The sequence below is a fragment of the Artibeus jamaicensis genome, unplaced genomic scaffold (genome assembly GCF_021234435.1).
Source record: "Artibeus jamaicensis isolate MK-2021 breed Jamaican fruit bat unplaced genomic scaffold, CSHL_Jam_final contig_465, whole genome shotgun sequence".
Lineage (NCBI taxonomy): Eukaryota > Metazoa > Chordata > Mammalia > Chiroptera > Phyllostomidae > Artibeus > Artibeus jamaicensis.
Window position 1 is genome coordinate 22,684,271 of NW_026521843.1, and position 23,531 is coordinate 22,707,801.

The 23,531-nt window shown below is 38.9% G+C and overlaps 1 protein-coding gene across 4 annotated transcripts in view; it reads right to left on the bottom strand.

The window, feature by feature from the left end:
• Positions 1–19,469, bottom strand: part of ATL2 (atlastin GTPase 2) — a 47,951-nt gene extending 28,482 nt beyond the window's left edge. The window contains exon 1 of one of the 4 annotated variants that reach the window (XM_053666901.1): positions 19,312–19,388. Coding sequence is in view for 3 of the 4 variants with exons in the window: in XM_037165389.2 (XP_037021284.2) it covers positions 19,312–19,429 (118 nt within the window). In the remaining variant the exon portion in view is untranslated. Of the gene's footprint in view, positions 1–18,783; positions 18,976–19,311 lie in introns of those variants that run through there. The other 3 variants (XM_053666900.1, XM_037165389.2, XM_053666904.1) reach the window with 3 other exon arrangements.
• Between the last annotated feature and the right edge of the window lie 4,062 nt (positions 19,470–23,531).

Consider the following 23,531-nt stretch of genomic DNA (forward strand, 5'->3'; position numbering starts at 1 on the left):
ACTCCTATGCTTGCTAAAACAAATTCTACCAGAGAAGGAGGGTATTGCAATTTGCACTTTATATCGCTTTACTTAAAGAACCTCTGAAGAGACTCTAAGAAGCCTCAGTCAATTTAGCCAATTAAGAAAAATTCTTTAAAAGGTTATATTAGTATTAAGTATATAACCATTACTAAATAATTTATTTATATCAAATATCTAGTTTATATTCCTAATACATGTTCTTAAAAGACTGTCCAATATTCTTTTCATTTATTTTCAAGAACTATCATATACAATGAAACAGATTTCCTAAATCAAATTCCCAATGAGAAATAACACACACAGGAACTAAAGACCTGTCTGACTCAAGACTGTTTACCCAGGAACCAATGAAATAGTACGTCAGGTCCTGCACAAATAGAATCCAGGTAGTCATCACTCTCCAGCAATGAGAACTTCAAAAAGGCAGCAAGGCACCATGACTGAGACTACTGGGTGAAAAAACCGATGGGATGTATCAGCAATTTTCAACCTTTTTCATCTCGTGGCATACATAAGCTAATTACTAAAATTTTACGGCACATCAAAAAATATTTTTACCAATCTGACAAAAAAATAGATATAATTTTGATTCGTTTACACCAAATAGCTACTGTGTTAGCTGTTGCCTTTTTTTTTGACAATCCAAAGGAAAAGAAGTCAGTGGCCCTGAATCAATAGTCAGGTATTACATGGTGTAAAAATTCTTGCAGTACGCCAGTGTAAAACCACTGTCTTATAAACAAATACAGGTACCTGGTTTATTCAAAAGTCACTTTGGAGCAAAAAGGTAAGTAATTACTATTATATTTTGTAAAAAACTTAAAATTATACCTGTTTTTTGTCAGATTGCCAGAAAAACCTTTTTTTTTTTTTGCTGTGCTGCAGAATTTCAGTAAACAGTGTATGTGTGCATGAAGTGAAGAAGGTTGGAAACCGCGCTGTAGCTCTAACAACTGGGAAGGAGATGTAGGAGACACGTTCACCACCCCCACAGAGTCAGGGGCAGTAAACTCCACACCACGGGAAATCCCACTGGACAAACATGAACAAAGAGATTGCACAGGGAATAAAAGATCTACAGAAAACAGACTTAAGAGGCTTATCAACTAAATGCAGTGTGTTTAAGCAAAACAACTATAAAAATTTGAAACAATCAGGGAAATATGAACTCATGATATGTGATATTAAAGAATTATTTTTCTAGTGTTATAATAGTACCATGCTATGTTTTTAACAACTTTAATCTTTTAAAAAGACAAAACATACAATCTGCTCTTTGCTTCAAAATAACACGGTAGGAAGCTGGCTATGAGAGAATAGATAAAACAAAGTCTCCATTATATTAACAATAGTTGAATCTGGGACATATGTCTACATGGTTTCCTGTACATATTTGAAAATTTCTATAATAGAAGGTTTTTTAAGTAGTGAATCTAATAAAGACTTTATTAGGAGATGAAGCAGACCCAAATACAAAAAGATAAGTGACACAGGCCAGTGCTATTAGAAACGAGAGAAAGCCTCTCAAATATTCTAAAACACTTTCTCAACCTTTCTTCTACTTCCACAGCATTTAGGTTTTTGTGAGGGGCAGAAGGGTGCCACGGAGGATCCAAGAAATATACAAGACAAGTGATGGTAAAATCTGTGCCTATCCCACCGTTCACCTCAATTCACTTCCCCAGAAGTAGCTCTAAATACACATTAATTCTTGCCTCCTAATGTCTGCAAGCGAGATGTTAGAGCTTCTCTAAGAAGCTCATTAGTAGTTGGCTAAAAGAAGGCACTCACTTTTTCGCAGGGAAAACTGAAAAGAATCAGGTTTAAAAATCAAATCCATTAAATATCCTATAAAGACAACTTGAGGCCCAAGTGGCTTCACTGGTGATTCCACCAAACACTTCTAAGGAAGAAATTATACCAATTCCACACAGACTCTTACAGACAAAAGAAGCAGGGAACATTCCCCAACTTATTTTATGAAGCTAGTATTATTATCCTAATACCAAAACCAGACAAAGACATTACAAGAAAACAAAACTACAGATCAATATCCCCCATGATGGACATGAAAATCATTAGTCAAAATCCAGTATTCAGAATATATAAATAACTTCTACAACTCAGTAAGAACAATTCCATTTTTAAATGGACAAGAGATTTTTAACAGACTCCAAAGAAGATATATGAATGGCCAATATGTACATGAAAATATACTCAACACCATTACATGTTAAGGAAATCAATTAATACCATAATGAGATACCACTGCACCCTCACCAAAATAGCTAAAATTTACAAGACCAACAAGTGAGTTTGTGGGAGCAACTGGCACTCACATGCATTTCTGGTGAGAGTATAAAATGATAACAACCACTTTTAAAAACGTTCTGGCAATACCCTATGTACAGTTACACAAATACCATACAACCAGCAATCACACTCCTATGTACTTAAAAGAGAATTAAACATATGACAACAAAAGAACTGAACGTGAATGTTCAAAGCAGCTCTATTGATAATGTCCATAAACTGTAAACAACTCGAATGTTCACTTACTGGAAAATGAATAGGGATCTCCTTGGCAATGAAATGAACTACTGAAATACACAGTAACACAAATCTAAAAAGCATACTAAGTGAAAGAAGCCGCATGCAAAATACTGTATTGTCTGATTCAATTCTAGAAACAGCAAATCTGTAAGTAACAGAAAGTAGATCAGTGATTGTCAGAAACAGAAGGGAAGAGAACTGACTAGTGCCACGGACTGAATGTTTGCACATCCCTCAGATTCATAAACTGAAGTTCTAACCCCCAGTGTGACGGTACCTGGAAGTAGTGCCTTTGGGGAATAATTAGGTCAGGAGGGCAGAACCCACATGAATGATATTAGTAACAGACTTGAGAGAGATGATCTCTCTCCACCAAGAAGTTACAGCAAGAAGACAGCTATCTGCAAATCAGGAAGAAGGCTCTCACTAGACACTGAATCTGCTGACCTTAATCTTGAACTTCCCAGTCTCCATAATTGAGAAATGTCTGTTGTAAATGTCCCAGTCTACAGTAATTTGATATAAAAGCCCAAGCTAAGCCAAGTATAAAGGGATACAAGAGAACTTTTTGAGATGATGGAAATGTTCTACATCATTATTGTGGTGATGGTGGTTACAAAACTATGTAATTGTCAAAACTCATCAAATGCTACTCAAAAACCACTGGATTTTATGTAAATTAATTAAGTACAGCAGGTTTTGAAAAAAGTGTCAAATCCAACCTACCCCTCTTAGCACTTTCATTTATTAAATGAGCAGGATAAAGAGATACAACCAATTTATTAATCATTTTCCAGGAAAAAAAATTCTAATTAGCATTGTCCCCTTCAAGGGTAATTACCCATATTACACTCCAATGTCATGAAAAACTGGGGCTATCAATTCTGACACTGTTCAAATTCCATTTAAAGTATTTTCTATTGACCTGAATTCAGGATCTGTAAAATAGAATTCTATGTGTCTCTAATGGCAACAAATTTACTCCTTTATGAATGAATTCCTATGAATCCAGTACTTCATCATGCCAAAATATTTTGGTTAAAAAATAAAAAGGAATTATGAGGTTACTAATACTTTTTTCTTAAAGAGCTAAAAAGATAGCTGTTTATATTGGTGAGGGACTTCTTTATTCCTACAAGTGTTTTAAGTTTAAGCATCAATAGAATATGCATACACTACCTAGACTAAGAATGTCAAGACACATGAGGACATTCAAGTTCTAGTACTGCAGACCCTTGAACAACATTATTTCACTTAAAAGTTTCACTGTAACACTAATGAGAAAAAAATATATCGATACAGGGTTCCCCAACCCGTCCCCCGCCACCGTCTGTGCGGAGTTCTGCACGTTCTCCCCTGTGTGGGTTTTCTCCAGGTATTCCAGTTTCTTCCCACATCCCAAAGATGTGCACATTATGTGAACTGGTGTGTCGACCTCGTCCCAGTCTACGTGAGTGTGGGTGTGGATGTGAGTGACCCTGCAATGGAAGGGCGTCCTGTGCAGGGCTGCTTCATGCCTTGCACCCTGAGCTGTAGGGATGGGCTCAGGCCACCTGCTACCCTGAACTGGAATAGAGTATTGGGAAATAATAGCCTTGCTTCTTTTTTTTTTTTTTTTTTTTTAATTTTTAGACAGAGAGGAAGGGAAAAAGAGAGGGAGAGAAACCAATGCGTGGCTGCCTCTCACACTCGCCCCTACTGGGGACCTGGCCCACAATCCAAGCATGTGCCCTGACTGGGAATTGAACCAGTGACCTTTTAGTTTGCAGGCTGGCACTCAGTCCACTGAGCCACAACAGCCACACCTCTTGCTTCTATTCTTTTTAAATGTATATACAACTCACATTTATTTCAATGTATACTATTCAAAGTGTTTTAGGTCTTTCTTCTGAAGTTTGGTGATGTTTCCGTGACCAGAAATGTGCCATAGGAACCTAACTTTTGTTTGCACCAATTAGCTTATGGTAAACTTGGTTTCGCTATCCATAATTTCACTGCAGTTTCAAGAACCAATCAAAGTTAAGTAAGGACTTACTGTACTTAAAATTAAATCTAACATATCACTCACAGGGGTTTTGAACATTATGCAGCCAAACTTACTCATTGTAAAGATGAGGAAAACATACACCTGATCACTGTTGAAGGGCCAGGTCTTATAATTTTGCATCATTTCCTCTATAGCAGTGCTTCATAAACTTTTAACATGCATATGAAAGACCCGAGGATCTTGTTAAAATGTATGTCTGATTCAGTAAATCCAGGGTAGGGCCTGAAACTGCATATTTCTAACTCCAGTGAAATACCAACCATGCTGGTCCTCAGAAAGTAACAGGGTACCCAGGATCACAGTATTTTACAGGTATTCGGTATATTATCATTTTATTTTATTTTGTGTAGTTTCTAGTGATGTTAAAAGTTTTCAAAGAAGAAAAAAGCTTTCAATCTAAAGTAAAACCTGACATTCTTCCCAAAAGACAAGTTGATACTCTGATACAACTAACCACTCCATCCTAGCTACTAAAGACTCTGAATAGAGGCAGTGTACATGGACATCCCTACTTTAAAAATGTGAACGTAAAAAACATTTTAATATCTTGACATGACATAGAGCTAGAGTTGAAAATCAGTGGTGCGGAATCATCATCAGTCACGTGGGCGAGCTTTTACAACAATGCTGGACTTCCCTCCCCCGCCCCAGATACCTGCAGCCTAGAATAAGAATATTGAAAAAGACATAAACTTGGACTTCAATAAAGTTTGTCGTTGTTGTTTTCTGAGCCCTGGCTGGTATGGCTGAGTGGACTGCGTGCTGGCCTGTGAACCAAAGGGTCGCTGGTTCGACTCCCAGTCAGGGCACATGCCTGGGTTGCAGGCCAGGTTCCCAGTGGGACCCCAGTGGGTGCTCAAGAGGCAACCACACATTGATGTTTCTCTTCTCCTTCCCATCCCCCCTGTCTAAAGATAAATAAATAAATAAATCGTTTTTTAAAAAGGTTTTTTGGGTTGGGTTTTTTTTTGTTTGGGGAGTTTTTCTGGAAAGACAGAAGTAGTTATTAGACAATCGGGCAGGTACTACAAAAAAAAAAGTTTTAAGCATTTGCTCCTAGAAAACAATGTTATTAAGAACTTGCAAAGTTAAATTTCTCTCATACAAAACTGGAACCACAATGCAAGTTGCCAAAATAAAAACCCAACAGACTCCTAAAGAGGACCTATTACCAATGACAGCAGGGATGTAGGGAAGGAAGAAAATTTACTCCACCCTTCTAGGTTCTTCCAGTTGGTCTCATTGAATTGACATGAGTATCATTAAAAAGAGAAAATAACCACATTTAATTACATATACATATGGGAACCCCACATCCTGACAGGTTCGGAGACAGAAAAGTCAAATGAAGTCTACACAGCACCCCGAGCCAAGCAATGAGGTTAAGAGGCCTTGAGGCTTCAGAGGAAAGAAAAGTTGTCGGCAGGATGGTAAGAACAGAAGTTCAGTAGTTAGCAGTCTGCCCTGCCCTGTAAGTCATAAAAGGTCATGTCTGGTAATAGCTCTCTAACATGGGCAAGGCCCCTAGGTGGGGTTCTTTGAGGCAGTTAAAAAGCGGTAGGGCCTCGCCTGCCTTCAACTCAAAATAATCCACGGGCCAAAAAGGCATATCTTGGGGAGGCCTGTTTTGATTCCCTTCAGGTAATTTCCTCTATTAGCTTTGCCCCTTTGGCCAACAAGACCACCCTAAATCACCAAGTTTTAGAAATGCTTTTAAAGAGTATACAATGTAGTTCATCTCCTTCCTTAATTACTATCAAATTGGGACATAAATAAAAAGTTGTTTTCCTGTAAGATTCACATATTATTTTTCCACTTGAAATCTACTGTTTCCATAGTAACCAGCACTGATGTAATAGAATTTCTGCTGCTCCCATTTAAAGAATACTGAGTCATAAAAATGCCTTTACGCATTTATCTAAACAAAGAAAATTGTAAAACATTATAAGTACTTAAGCTTATCATCAAATACTAGCCAGTTCTTAAAGAATATTATTTGAATATCAGCATATTTTGAGATAAGAAAAAAATCTTTCAACTAAAGTTAATTTAAATTAAATACTTTAAATGAGGTTGGAGTTCACAAAGTCAATTTTGTTGGCTAGTTTAGAGGTGCTAAAATGAACAATGGCTCAGAGGACTCTGAGCAACGGGACGAATTCAGAAAAATCCTGTTCAGGTTCTGCAACCTAAAGGGTCCTCATCAAGGTTCTTCTCCATTTTCTTCTAAAGGAAAGAAAGTCTTGCAGAAAATCTCACCCAAGTCACCCCGAGAGTCTTGCATCTGCTCTTTTTGAGGGGCGGCAGGGCATACTTTTGTTCCCTGATCCAAATATTTAAACAGAATGCACAGTAGTGAAACTTTTTTTTCCCCGCCACTCGCCAGTAGTGAATCTTTTAAAATTTAATTTCTAGGTAATTTCCAGGGGTGTCCAACCTTTTGGCACCTCTGGGCTACACTTCAACAACAGTTGTTTTGGGCCACACATTAAATACACAAACACTAAACAAAAACTGATGAGCAAAAAAAAAAAAAAAAAAGGTTTAAGTAAATTTACAATTTCATGTTGAGCCACATTCATCGCCATCCTGGGTCCCAGGTTGGACAGCCCCGACTAGAATTTTTTTTTTAAGATTTTATTTTATTCTTTAGAGAGGGGAAGAGAGAAAGAGGGAAACAGCAATGTATGGTTGCCTCTCATGTGCCCCCTACTGAGGACCCGGTCCACAACCCAGGCATGTGCCCTGACTGGGAATCGAACCTGCGACCCTTTGGTTCACAGGCCAGCTCTCAATCCACTAAGCCACACCAGCCAGAGCCTGACTGGAATTCTTATACACACTCACAGGAAGAAAGAGACAAAGTCCCTTGTTTACTAAAATATTGTTTGTAATTGTAAAAACAAACAAAAAACCCCACTTTGGAACAACTTAAATATCCACAGATAAATAAAAAATGAAATAGTCCAAGATTTGAAATTAACAAGATCTAAATGTATACACATGGATAAAACTCAAAACCAATGGTCATATAAAAAATCAAGCCACAAATACACAGCTTAAGCCACTTACTAAATAAACTTTAATACAGCACAATACTATATATTACTTAGGGGAAAAAAAACACATAGACATGTTAAGAACTACTGAAAAACCAGGAAACATATCTACCGCTTCAAGATCGGCATATATCTCTAGTGGGTGTGGCTCAGTGGACTGAGCACCAGCCTGTAAACCTAGAGTTCTCGGTCAGACTCCAGGTCAGGGCGTATGCCTGGGCTGCCCCATCTGAGGGCCCAAGAGAGGCAACCAATCAATTGATAGCTCTCTAGTACATTGATGTTTCTCTCCTTCTCCTCCTCCCTTCTCCTCTCTCTAAGAATAAATAAATAGATAAAAATTTTAAAAGGCATATATCTATAGAGGGGAGGAAGGCAAGAAATGTTGGAAGAACCATTCGACTGTACAGTAACATTTTATTTCTCTTTTCAAAAAAAGATTCTAAACAAATATAGCAAATAGTATTATTATTAGATCTATGCAATGGGTACTTGGGGCATCTATTAGAGTTTTCTGTCATTTTTATAAGTTCGAAATGTGTTACGATGGTTTTTAATGAAGCATTTTAAGTTGCTTCAGGATTTACTTCCACAGAGAAAGGAACTTACATCTATTAAACGACTCTGACTTCATGCTGGCCACTATGACAGGAATCCTCTCAACAACCCTGTGGCTTAGCAATTATCCCCATTTCAGAGAGGAGAGTTGTGAATATTCAAAAAAGTTTATAAAGTTTTCTTGAAGATATTACAGCTAAATATGCAACAAGGTCTCTATCTAGGTCTTTATAACTAAGTCCAAGCTGTTTCCTCTACACCAAACTGCCTTTAAATGTTATAGGATCAACCACTCTTCCCCAGTGGTACAGCCATAGAAAAAAGACTAAATCAATCCAATTTTGAATGATGCTTTTCACTTAAATCCCTGATATCAGCTTATCCATTCTTACTGTCAGTAGAAAAATGACAAATACAGATTAAGTGTGGGCTTAAAGGATTTTATTTTGTTTGGGAAAAGTGAAATGATAAACATCTAGTATTTGAGATTTCTAGATCCTTAAAGATCTAGATTAACAGGATTTCTGGACAAAAACTAAAGTAACCAAAAGAATCAAAACTACAGATACATATAACTCTTCCTAGAGAGATCAAAAGGGAATAAACTTTGCTACAGAATGGTCATTCATCTGTAATTTAATTATACATGCATCTACAACCGAGTTACACTGTCAATATATAATTAGATACAGCCCCGTGATAAACAGTGAGTCCCATGCATATTAAAGCTTAAGAACCACCTGGGCAGCTTGTTTAGAATACAGATTCTTAGACTTATCTCCAGTGTTGGTACAGCCGGTCAGGTAGAGTCCGGTAATCTACCTTTGAAACAAGCACCCCACTAAAACAACCAAGGTTACTTTGATGCAGGGGATAGAAAGAACACAGTAGTGGGGAGGGGCATAGGGAATAAGCCTTGATTCCCTCAATAAATATTCACTGAACACCTATGACATGGTCCTGAGAACTGCAGATCTGGTAGTAAACAAAACAAACACACAAGCCCTTAGGAGTTTTTTAGATTCTAATGGTGAGGAAATAAAAAACAAATATATGACATCAGCTGGAGTGCTATGCTACAGAGAAAAAATAAAGTAGATTAAGAAAAATGGAAGCAGAGCTTCCCATTTTATACAAGAATGCTCAAGCAAGCCTTTAATAAGGAAACAGTTGAGCAGAGAACTGGGAAAAGTGGTTCTCTGGAAGAAGAGGTGGAGACATATTAGTAACGTTCTCTTTCCTCAAGATAATTTACTGTATAAAATTATTTTAGTTGTACCTTTTACTATAGAAGAAGGAAGAAGATGGTTATGTTATTCAGAGTGCTTTAATAACTACATATCATCTCCATAATCTTCAAAATCACTTTGTGGCATAGTGATGAGTTTCCTCTCCTTTATAGAAAGAATAGAGGCTCAGGTGAAACAATTTGCAAGGACATAACATTTTTAAGTAGTCAATATGGATGCACATTCAGGTCTTTGTACAAAAATAGTCAAATTTATCATCTTCCAACTGTGCCAAGGGAGCAAGTTTGTTGAATAAACTCAAAGCTGAATTCTTATGTGCTCAAGATTTCCAGAAAAATTTTAAAAACTTACCAAAATACAATATGCTAACAAAAAGCAGGGTATATCTCTCATCTTTTTTTTTTTTAACTTTTTTTAAAGATTTTATTTTTAGAGAGAGGAAAAGGAAGGGAGAGAGGGAAAGAATGTGTGGCTGCTTCTCCCATGTCCCCTTCTGGGGACCTGGCCTGCAACCCAGGCAATCAGCGACCCTTTGATTCGAAGAGGGGCGCTCAATCCACTGAGCCACACCAGCCAGGGCTCTCTCTCATCTTTGTAACAAACATTAGCATACAGCTATTTTTCCCTTTACTTTTTCCAAAAGCTTCCTTGTCAAAACTTAATCGTACAGTCAGCACCTTGTTTATATAGTCCTCCATTTAAGGAACAATCTCTTCTTCCTTCATAAACTTTACTGAAGGGCAAGTTTTACACTGTAGACTTATAAAATATAAAATGCAGTAAAATCATATTTGCCCATCTTTGGTAAGATATGCTCATATATTTATATGTAAGAAAACGTGTAACTCATTGTTTCATATTCATTGACACACTGCTTGGTACGTACATACAATGTGCCATGAATAAGTAAGGAAGGTCCCCACCATACCTTACCTCAAGCCAGTAATTAGGGAGCAAGACACTATGCTAGACAGATACTGGAGAAGTACAGTTTGCTAATAATATAGTCCTAACTCTCAGGGTCTACCACAAAAAAGCATAAAAGGACAGTATAAAGAAAGTGCTATAATGGATTATTTAAACTAGGGTTATTAATGAAGATATCCTGGAGAAGGCTATATCCCTCTGAGCCCTGAAAATCAGATTAAGGATAAGCTTAAAAGTTTAAGCTAAGAGTGCTGGGCATTATCCTGGAAGAGCCAGGGAAAGTTTTGGAAGCAGAGTGATAAGATCCAAGCAGGGTTACAGAGATAAGCTGAAAGTGATGAGTGAGTAAGCAGTGTAATGAGAGTCTAAAAACAGAGAAATCGGATATAAAGCAACTGGAAGAGACTGAGTATAAGATGAGAAGCCCAAAGTCAGGAGGTGATAGTAGAAAGGGAAAGAAATGCATGCAAGAGTTCAACACCCTTCTTTGGACTAGGCAACAAATAACACTAAAGTATTCCATGTTTTTTGGAACAGACCTTCTCTTTTTCTTGTAAGTCTCTATAAAACTAACAATGCACTAAATTTTCATCTCCAAAAGTATTTTTGATACAATGACTACAAAGTTTTGTGACACAGTGATCAGGAATCCATCAAAGTCAGAGGGTTTCCTTGACCCAGACCAATAGTTTCAACATTCCCTTTTTGGCTCCAAAATTAACTCTATATTAAGTTAAAAGATTTTAAACCCACAGAAGAGCTATTGAAATTTGGGATAACCAGTTAGAAAAGGAGTCATTAAACACACACACACACACACACACCCAAGCTTATATTTAGAATAAGGTTTTCATGACAAATCTCAAACAGGTATCTATCTGCCAAGACTCTGGAAATAAGACTCTGAAGTTCCATTTTGCCACAACTCTCTACCTCGGATGACTCATTAAAGCAGCAGTTTAAAAAGAAGAAGAAAAGTAAAGCATATACTCAAATCCCAAGATTGACTCAATACAAGCAAAATTCCTACTAAGAGAGCAGTAGTTTAAAAAGGGAATACTGCTAAAAATAAACAAACATCCCTGCAGCTAAATAAAATGTGGGTAATTTGAAAAACCAAAGGGATAAGGAAGTCAAAGGTTCTCACCATACTCTCCTTTCATCCTTGTTCTAATTTGACAATTTTAAAGTACACGTCAGGATTTCTTGTGGTAGATAAATACACATGCTCAAAAACAGGGGGAAACGGATCTCCAAGTTTTTAACAAGTCAGCCACATTTGGGGCTATTCAGACAGTTTTACAGTTTGTCTGGGTATTTAAATCAATTCTGTGCTCAACTTGGGTACAGAAAAACAGCCCATACTCCTTTTTGATTACACATGTTCTAACACCACTTGCTCTTTCAACTGCCTCAACCTAATTGCTTTTAAATACTCTTTTAAGCAACCCTTTTGGAAAAATTCTTAGAAAGTAGAGACGAGTGCTTGAACTATTTTGTAAAAAACTTACTAACATACTGCCTATCTTTATTATCTTCAAACAAGTCATACACCCTATGCTTTGCTAAGACCCACCTATTTTTCAAGGCCTGACAAAGACCACTTTCCAGAAGTCTTCCTTAACATTAGCACACAGTAATTACTACTTCTGAAAGTCTAAACTTACTGATAAACTGTATTCACAAATATGCATAAGGTCTATCTGACCTCCCATCCCCATGAAAGCTTAGAGCAGGGGTCAGTCCTGCACTTTTCTACATAGGTGTGCATTACAAGCAACCGCAAGACCCTTTTATAAGGCAGGAGCTCAGTGTGCCAACTTATAATATCAACAGAAAAAAGCTAGTTCTTCTCTAAGCATGGTCCTCCATCTGCCTGCCCTCCTCCCCCCACCTCTTTACCCCAGAAAGAACACTAATCCAAGCCCCTTAAGGTTCTCCTTTACCCTGAAAAGAGGATAACTTTCTTCGAACACTCAATACATGCCAAATGCTTTTAAGACCTTATCTTTTAATCTTAAAGTTCTAAAGAGAGAGTGTGTGAGAGTGTGTGTGTGTGTGTGTGTGTGTGTGTGTGTGTGTGTGTGTGTGTGTGTGTGTGTTTTAAGTTAAGGAAGCTAAAGCTTCCTTGTGGTGGTGGTGATCTGAACCCAGCACCTAAACTTGGGAGTTTCTACCACACTACTGGGCACTGAAGCAAATGCCCATGGCTTTAAAAAGAAAGAGGAATAAGCAGTATCTGACAAAGAATTTAAAAGTTAAAGAAACTTTCTCAACTAAAAAACAAAAAAACCCTCCACTAGCATACCTAAACATTCAGAGGAGATTAACACTAAATCAATAAATTGAAAAATTGCCATTTTATTTAAGAAAAACACTCATATGGAAACATTTAAAACTTTTTTTATAAATAGTTACTTTATTTTTATTTTTTTAAGACTTTATTTATTTATCTTTAGAGGGGAAGGGAAGGAGAGATGGAGAGTAATATCAATGTATGGTTGCCTCTCATGAGTCCCCTGCTGGGAACTGGCCTGCAACCCAGGCATGTGCCTGACTGGGAATCCAACCGAGATCCTGTGGTTCACAAGCCCGCGCTCAATCCACTTAGCTACACCAGGCAGGGCAACATTTTAAACTTTTTAAGCATACTACTTCTCCAAACAAACCCACAAAATTAAAAAGCAAATATGAAAAGAAATTTATGCTATGCAAATGAGCATTTACAAATGAATAAGAGAAATACTGAGCTGGTCAAAGAATATAAAAATGCAATTAAAAATAATTCACATTCGGTTACCCAATTAAAATTTCAGTATCAACTGTAATCAAAGACATGCAAATGAAACAGTAAGATCCCCATTTTCACCTGTGTTGGCGTTTCTAGATAGCAACACCCACTTGTAAACAAAGGTATTTTGTAAAGAAGCACAAACCTAACCCTAATGGGAGACAGAATAGCTGGATATAACTTTTCTGAGTGGATTTACTGAATTTGTTTTCAATGGTGAAAATATACATGCCATTTGACCCAGAAATCTACTTTTATAACCTTATCCTAAAGATCAAGACTTATGTACAAGATGGTTAGCCAATATTTTTCACAAGAAATAACCCCACATCCAAAAGGAGGATTAAGTAGCACTACAATGCCACTTAAGAAATTTAATCACACAGGGAAATATAATATGAAATGAAAAAGTAAATGACAAAACTACAGTAAGATCTCAGTTTAGGAAGAATTGAATTATATATTTAAAAAGAATATAAACTAAAAGATGTACACTAAAACATCAGCAGTGGTTAACACCAGTTGATATGATATTTATCTTCTTCCTTTTTATTTGGTTTTCCAAGTATTTACAAAGATTATTGCTTTTGAAATTTAAAAAGAAAAACTTCCACAACAAAGTATTGATTACCATATTAGTATTAGGTAATGAGCTGTGATCACAAGTTTTTGTCCAATCACAAGGTTGGCTGTAACTTAAAGGCAGTAATCTCTATCACAACATCCAGTTGTAAGACATTTGGCATCAGCTACATTGTTGACCTTTCCTCGACCTTCTAGCCTACTTTAGAATTTTTTGAGAAACAATATCCAAGTGCACTGTCATTTTCCTACCAGAAAAAGCCTCTCTTTTCTAAACAAAAACTCCACATAGCGAGTTTATAGTCATATTTATTTTAAAATTAAAGTGCCGATAAAAAGAAAACAGCAATTTCTGAAGATCTGATTAGTAATTGTCTTCAAAAAAAAAAATCTGAGAACAAGGGTAATTTTCCTGTCAAAATTTCTCTCCAATTTATTTTAAAAAATCACCCCATTCTGGTAAAAATGAACTTAATCCAACTTCTAATAGCTCATAAACCCTTGCATTCAAATATAGAAAGCACAGCTTGTTTAGTGGGCAAATTTCATCCCCTTTAAAAAGAGTTTAAGGGAGGCTTTAAAGCTTCGAAAGTGGCATCATAAACTATTTAATAATCAAAAAACTTTTTAAAGACCTGTAAGTCTGCTAGGGTTGACATTAACCCTCACCAGGAGGCGCGGAGCGGGTGGGGGGTTACTGAGGTAGAACTAAAACCCAGGCCTCTACTTTGAACCCATTCTGAACATCACAGGAAGCTTCCAGACTCAAAAGGAAGTCTTGGGTTAAAAACTATGTTCTAATAGCTACCTGTGACTCTACTGTACATGATTACATGAAGGGGGAGTAAGATTTTTATGATAGTCACAATTAGTATAGTATCAAGTAAATCATTTTTAGGCATTCCTGTGCATAAAAGACCCTAGTTAAATTATGCACACTTACTGTTTAAAAAGCACTCTTCTTGAAAATTGCCATGACCTTAAGTAAAAAAATTAATTCATATTAGATCCTATAATTGAAATTAAAAATTTCAGAAGACTGTTTTGACATACCATTCTCTAAAATGCAAGTTTATTAAAATGAAGACAACAGAATGAATGCATATTTTTATCTTATAATAAAAACTGAACAAAGGCCTTTCAGTCACCTATTTTATAAATTAACTTTTAGTTCAAAGTCTCATCATTGATAACCACACATTACAGTAATAACTACCAACAATAAAATGTTTTCCAAGCACTTTTGTCATATTTCATACTCACAATAACCCTAAACATTAACACATTATCACCATTTTACAAATAAGGTTAAAAATTGATTTATCACCCTTGCCCAACCTACACCTTTGGCCACATTACAAAAAAAAAATTAGAAAAGAATTTCTGATTGCAAATATTCACATAACAAAGTAGTCAAGTTGACACAATCTTGCACATATATTACTGGGTCCTAAGCACAGACAACTTTACAACTTACAAAACACTTGTACCCTGTCATCTCATTTGTTCCCACAACAGTTCTGTTAAGGGATTATTATCACTACCCTATGTTATAGGCTTCAAGGCACAGAGAGTTTAAGTGAAGTCGCTCAGGTTTTTATTCTTCATTCTTTTTTCCATACACTATCTTTCTTCTCTATGATTAATGAAACATTACCCCCACAATCTGAGTATCATGCAATAAAAAGATGAAACATAGTAGAGGTCCTAAACTAGCATCTTTCATCAGTTACATACTTCACCAAGTTAATAGAGTTAACTAGTAACCTAGTTATTTTGATGCCAACCACACAAATACAAATTGTACGAGTAATTTTTATGAAGCTGGTATGTTTGCAAGGGAATCACCTAGATTCTACTTGTACTGGCCAGAAGACCAAACCCAAAGTCAGCTGTAAGTGCAAACTATCTCCCTAAGGTGTATAGGATGTGTACATTAGTCTTTCACAACTTAGTGATTGTTTCAAATATGCATTATCTGCCAATAAAGCCTTCTAGTCATTTGCTTCAGAGTAGGTAGTGAGATTGGCTACTTACACACACTTTTCTACAAAAAAAAAAAATCTACCTAAGTTTAGCAAATACGTGTACAGCCAAACACACAGAGCTGTGCTTAGCAATAATTTGAAAAATCACTTTTAAAATAGTTATCTTGGCTTTGCATTTGTGAACACTTCAGGCTTCTCAATGTCCACAAGAAGCAAAATTATTCTACTTCATCACTTCTACTTCTTTCTATAATATCTACCTTTTCCCTTCCTACTTAAAAATTTCCCACTTCGCTCAGTGACTTGCCCCACCTTTACTTTTTAGCAGCCCTATCTTCTCGTTAGTAGGATTTCAGACTTCATTCAAAGTCTTACCTAGCCATCTCTAATTACATGGCAATCTTCAATGGAGAAAAAAGCCTCCACCCTCCTCTACATCTAGTGAGGAGCACAAAGTGCCTCTGAGTAGTTTTTGTGACTGATAAAAAGTCACAATCCCTCCCTCCAATGGGAATAACTAGATTCCCTCATGGGAAGGTTTTAAGAAATAACCAAAACAAGATGTTTAAAGTGCTTTATAAAGTAACAAATATTAGCATATTGCCATATTTTCAAGTTGATTTTTTTCAGCTATTCATTCTTAAAGCTATTAGAGAAAGCCCTCAACTGTTCTGCTGTATTATGGGTGCCAAGAAAACAGAAAAGGATGGGAAGAAATTTACATGAGTAATGAATTCACTGGGTGATCAATTTCAGTTATTCTATATTCCCCACTACCTCCCTAAGTTAAGCAATGCTCAAGAAAGTATACAACACACCTGAACTTTGAAACCCCAAAATAGCTATACAGACTACAATACCATTACACTTTAAATAAGAAAAAAAGAAAGCTGTTTCCCAGCTCCCACCCCAGAGAAAAACCTCCTTTGGTAAAGCTGTAAATTACCATTACGAAAAAGTTTAACTTCTATTCTCATCCCTTACATTTCTGGCTCTTAAATCTGAGAGCTGCCAAATAGCTCTGCTTAGAGTTGTGTGTCAAATATGTCTTCCAATGGAGCATAAATAATTTTTTTAAATATATGTTGCTCCTAAGTATCACAATTTTTAAAATCTCTTGAACTATAGCACCAAACTAGGTGACAATCTCCTGGGTAGTTGCTCTCAGCAGCTGCTTCATATCCAAAGATATATATATAAATCACAATTTTGGGGAAATTATAACAATTTCAAGAAATTACTTTTACTTGTGAATATTCAAAAACTTTACCCTAAAGTTATACACAACAACAAATGAAAAAGGAATATTATCCAAAACAAGTACACTCAACTTAAGGCCAGAATCTCAATTTAAACTCATGGGTTACTTTCCTTGTAATAAATACCTCTTTGCTGTAAAACAGATACTCCTTCTTCTCCCCCAGACCCGAAAAAAATAATTTTAAAAGATTTCAAAACACTTACTAAATAGGTTTAAACACATCCACTTAACTCCTATCATCCTACGAAGTCATTAATATATGACTGTTGGTGCTTTATATAAAGATCCTACATCCCTGAAAAGAGTAAGCATTTCTCTTAAAAGAGACACTAATCATCTTCCTAAAACTACTGGAATTGCACCTGACCTGCCCCAACTTAGCTCTTCAATTCGACTTCTCCAGAAAGCAGAGGGAGACAAAGAGTCTACAGTCAAAAACAGACAACTCCCTACTCATTCACAGCCTATTTGCTCTTACTTTAAACACAAATCTCAACAAGTTTATTTGGTTTTTAATGTAGTAATGGGTGACTCAGAGCAAATTAGCAGGGAGAGGAATTGTTTTAGGTATTCATTTGTCAGGAATGACTATTAAGTAAAGGCTAACTCCAAAAGGAAAAAAAAAAAAGACTAAAATCTGTGAGTAGCAGACTGAGCATTTAATAAATGGTGAGCCCTGTTCCTCAAGTCTTAAGAATTCCACCTCTTCTCAGAGTACCACAGCATAAAAACAATGTTCACAGCCATGACTATGTCATAAAGCTGTGCTTCTGATTAGGCAAGTACATAAAACACGTTGAAATTATTACCTTAAAAAGAAGGACAGACAGACAGATACACACACACATCCCTTAGGATCCAAGAGATAAAGTAACTAATCCTACCAGTATTCCAAATATTTGAGAATTTCAACCAGAAGAGATCTAAGACAAAACTTCTCTTTCCTTTTTTTCTGTGTAAACAGTTCTCATATGCTTTGGTTGGCAGATAATAATAAATAAATTTTATTCCCTGTTCTTTTTCTTTACCAAAATTCTACTATTTGTCATCATCACCTCTGACAACATGTTCAACACGTCCAAGGGCTACCGTGAATGAGGAAATGTATTTCACATAAGCTATTAAAGTGATTCTTCATAGTTAATATCTTTTCAAAATATTTTACATTTCATCTCGCAAGATCTTAATCAGATTTGGGAAGAGAAAATTCTGAAAAACACAAGTTCCTATTTAATGCAGTTAACAGACTGTTACCTATGCCATGGCTGTACTGACCTAACTGTAAACTTTTATTATTTACAAGCCTTTGAAAAACGTCATGCCTTTAAGTACCATCGAAATTCTCAATCAGAATTTCATGCGTACAATTCACACTACAGTGAAAGATCAAGTGCTAAACTCCTAAAAATAGCGGTGCTATGATTGCGAGGGACACCACGCTCTGCTGCCAACGCCAAGGCGTCTTCGAAGGGGCACGGGCACTCCTGGTACAAATACAGTAGGAACTGAATTCAGCAAAACCCGGGAGCCAAGGGTCAAGTGACATCGCACCAGACACGTTTACTTTGATCGGGCAGTCAAGGGGTCATACCCCAGTTTAGCAACTAAATCTAGACTCGCAGCCTAACCACGCGCAACCATGGGTTCGGGGCCGAGGGGCCCCGGGGACGCGGGCTCCCGGGCACAGCCCTGGCCTGCGGACTGCGGCTCTCTCCTGGAAGGGTGTCCGGAGAGGTATCCGACCTGACAGTGAGGTGTCTGCTCTCCCCGCGCGCTCCGCATCCTCCTCCGCGGGGTTCGTCATTCCCTAGTTACAGCTTCCACCCTTTCTGCACGAGGGACAGGGAGTGCCAGACCGGTGACAGGTCGCCCTGCCTGTCCTAGCTCTCTGGTACTGAGCTCTGCAGCCGCTAACCTCCCCGCGCACGGGTCTTCGGCCCCGGCTCACGGCCGCCCCCTCAGGTCAGGGCGGACGCAGCTCCCAGCCACGCGGCGGACGGGCAGGGGGCCGGACCCGGAGCAGACGCGCGCACCTCCCAAGCATCCGACAGCTGCGGGAGCTGCGGCCCGCTGGGCGCCCTTTCAGGACGCGCGCGGTAAGAGCACGGGGCGCGGCGGGGGCTAGGCCCGGCGGCCCGACGCGGTGGCAGGTGGAAAGCCGAGCCAGCCACGGAGGACGACCCCGCCGCCCCTGGCCAGAGCCCGCGAGCCCGAGCGGCCCGCGCTCTCTGCCCACCCGGGCCCTACGGCCTCCGTCCCGCCGGCCCTTACCTAGGAAGGTCGTGGACGAGACGTGGTTAACCCCGGTGCTCGAGTCGCTGGTCCGCCGCCGGCACCGCAGCCCCGGGCGCGGCTGCTGCCTCGGCGATACCTCGTCCCTCTCCGCCATCTTGTACCGATTTAAAATTAACTCCCCACTGACGTCAAACGCCGCCGCCGCTTTATCAACCTCCCGGGAGCTGGCTGGGCGCTGACGGGTCCTAGCGCCGCCCTCAGCCAGTTGCCTCCACGCCCTCCCCTGTCACGCCCCTGGGCGCCCTCGCTCCGCCTCCGCACCCCCGGCCTGCGGGGTTCTCCTGGCCTTTCCCTTCCAGGAGCAATTGGGCGGCTCTCTTGCCAACACTGTCTCACACCCCTACTTCACTGAGATCAGTACCACACCCCCTTAGCACTGGGCTGGTGCGTATAAACCCAGTAGGGATCTCCTTAGACCCAAGTCCGTTCTTCCCAATTCAGTAAAACAATGCTCTTTACAGCTCTTCTCCCTAATAGTTGACTGACTCCTGTCCTACACGTGAGGCTGCTTTCCACTCCTTTCCCTCCTTCCTTTTTATCCCCACCTCCTCCACAGCTCTTCCCTCCTCCCTCGCTACCATCCTGCCCCCACTACCCAGCAATTGCTTGTGCCCTGCTTTTCCTCGTGATCTTTTCTCACACAAGTTCCTAACGTTGCTTCCCCTCCACAGACCATCCTACGGTTTATTTGCGCACAGCTCCCATCCGCTTATGAGGTCCTCCCCCTATGTTCTTAGCTGTGCATACCCTTGCCCTCCAGCTACTAGCATCTTGCAGGGGCAAGCCACAAATCACTCAAATCAGAAAATGAATTACAGCAGATTCTTTTCTAACTGTGATGAACTTTCTTGTAGGGACCCAGTGACCTCCTGTAGAAAGTTCATGTCAGTTTTAATTTTTTTAATTGATTTATACAAAGAAAGGAAGGGGGAAAGAGAGAGAGATCAATTCATTGTCCCACTTATTTATGCATTCATTGGTTGATTCCTGGATGCGTCCTGACCGGGAAGGAACCTGCAACCTTGGCATGTGATAAGGATGCTGTTATCAACTGAGCTATCCATCAGGGCCTCCAGTCACTTTTACAATAGCCTATGGAGACTTCTATGATACATGATCGCTAATCTTTTGGATTTTTACCATAGCAGCAGCTGAATTAGAAATTCCTTTTCTCTGGGACAAACTAATAGTTGCCAGAGAGGAAGGAGGGTTGGGGAACTGGGTGAAAAAAGATGAAGGGATTAAGAAGTACAAATTGATAGTTACAAAAGAGTCATAAGGTTGTAAAGTACAAAAGAGGGAATGTAGTCAATAATATTGTCATATCTATATATGGTGCCAGGCGGGTACTGAAAATATGGGTGGGAATACTTTGTAAAGTATGAGGTCTATCTAGAAAATATTCGTCCATATAATATGAAAAGTAGAGACATTTATTGGAGAAGATACAAGAAACATTGTACATAGGACAATGACCCCGTGGTCACCTTTTAAGTAGGCACCTTGGGACCCCGTCACATTTTCCTTAATCTCGTTAACAATCTGAAATCTCTTCCCTTTCAGAGGTTTTAGTTTTGGGAAAAGCCAGAAGTCACAGCACCAATATGGGCTGTAGAGAGGCTGAGTCACCTGGGTAATTTGATGTTTCACCAAAAAACTCTGTACGAGACATGATGCATGACGAGGTTCAATGTCGTGATGAAGCTGCTAATCACCAGATGCCCACAGCTGTGGCCTTCTGAATCATCCAAATAGTTTTTCTGGAGGAATGTTCAATCTTAAAGCAGAGTTTTTTGCCGAATCATTACTCTACTTGCTCAGTCATTTTGAATGTGATGGCCACACGGTACAGATGCTCACTCAACAGCATCTACTGTGTCCAACTGACTACTACAGTGAAGTCGACATTGTTCACCCACGTGCATTCCAGTCCACTCTCCTTGGCTGCCAGGTTACATCAATGTCATGCAAACTGTTTTTGTTATATTAACAATGGCTGGACTTTTTCCAGACATACTTTTGTATATGACTATCTAACCACTATATTGTACACCTGAAACTGATATGAAACAATATTGAATGTAAATAGTAATTGAAAAATCTGTCCATGCACAAAAGAAAGGAGAAAGGCCATTAGGCCATTTGCAGACCCAACAAGATGGTAATTTGCAAGCCAGGAAGACAGCCCTCACTAGAAACCAACACTAAATGGCACTTCCATCTTGCACTTCTTACCTCCAGAACTGTGAGAAAATGCCTACTGTTTAGGCCACCCCATCTGTGGTATTTTGTTATGCCAGCTCAAGCTGACAAATGAAGAGCGCACCATTAATCCAGTTACCATAGTGGGCAACTGAAGTGTAATTTTGCTGGGAAACCTATCTCTACCCAAGGGGTGAAGAAGCTGGAATGTCTGCAAATCAACTCCATAACACAGTGGCTGATGCCTGTTCTCATGGATTATCAACTTCTCTAAAGATTCATCTAGACACAGAGTAGCTTCCTGAAATTTAAGGGCGGAGTGGGGAGGAGACCTCACAAACACATGTGGATGTCACAGGTGGAAACTTGGTGCTGTTGGTGAGAGGACTGACTGAGGTCTGGTGTCTTTGAAACCGCATATAATAACTTACTCCAAGGCAGTTTCAGAAGATCTCTGGGACATCTGACCTTATTCAAATCCACATCTGCTTTTCCATCTGCGTCTCACTTCCTTCTCCTGACCCTTTCACCTAAATACAGCAACCTCTCAGTAGGGCATGAGGTATGTGTTCTGTACCTTAATCACACCAAACTTATAACAGTAAATTATTGCAAAAGCCCTTCATACAAACTCTGAAAATCAAATGCAAAACTCTATGAAGAAGAAATAGAGAAAGAAAGAGAATAAAGAAAGACAGAAAGAGAAAGGAAGGAAGGAAGGAAGGGAGGGAGGGAGGGAGGGAGGAAGGGAGGAGGGAGGAAAGAAAGAAAGAGAGAGTTAAAAAAAAAAAAAAGAAATCCCTTTGCTCTGGTGAAGAAAGGTGAAACAGGTGTCCAGTCACTGTCTTGATCAGGTCTTCTCCCAAGTCTGAAACTTTCAGCCTTCGTCCTGCCTGATCTCTACCAGAAAAGTATCAGTGTCATCAAAACTCGCAGGGTTCCATTCTATGGGTGTTTTTGTAGGGCTGCTTGTTTATTCACCTGTTTTCTGTCTATGGAAAGGGGTTTGGGGCTCCTCCTGGACTTTCTAACTCCCTGCCTCCTGGTTCAGTACCCCTGGAGCAGCCAAAGCCCCAAGCCATAAATATTGCTTGATGATGGAGTTTCTTCATAAATTCCCTATGTGGCATCTATTTAAAATTGTCCACAGTCTGCTTTATAAAAAGTATAATCTTGGGCACGAGAGGAGATGCAAAGATGAGTAATTTTGCTGTCAGATAATGAATTTCCAGTTAGAATTAGTAGTTAATTTAGCACCTCATCAGGGACACCCCTCAAGAAAGTTGGTCAGTTGGTGCCCTAACTGGTGTCCTTTCTACTACCATAGTCCACCCTTTATCTACGGGAGGGGGACATTCCAAGGTCCCCAGTGGATACCTGAAACCATGGATAGTACCACACCTTATACATACTATGTTTTTTCATATACGTGCATACTTATGATAAAGTTCCATCTATAAACTAGGGACAATAAGATATAAACAGATTCAATAATAAAATAAAACAGTTATAATAATATATTTTAATAAAAGCATTATGAATGGCTTTGGGGCCATTATTAAATAAAATAAGGGTTCCTTGAACACAAGCACTGTGATACTATGACAGCCAATCTGATGAGCTGGACCACTACTTAAGTGACTAGGAGGACAGTATGGGATGTCATCACAACACTCAGAAGGGCGTGCAAATTAAAACTCATGAGTAGTTTCTTTCTGGAATGTGCTATTTAATATCTGTGGACCATAGTTGACTGCAGATAACTAAAACTGTTGAAAGCGAACCACAACCAAGGGGCAACTACTGTATTAGATACTGTTTATCTCATGGGCCACCACGTCTGTGCCCTGGGCAGGTCCACAGCTCCCGACTCCAGTGCAGTGTACAGAAGCCAGTTGTAAGTATATAGTCAAGAGATTAAGCATTATCTCATGGTCACGTCAAATCTGTATGCTTAAAACACCTTCTGTTTTCCCCTTCAATTTCTTATCACA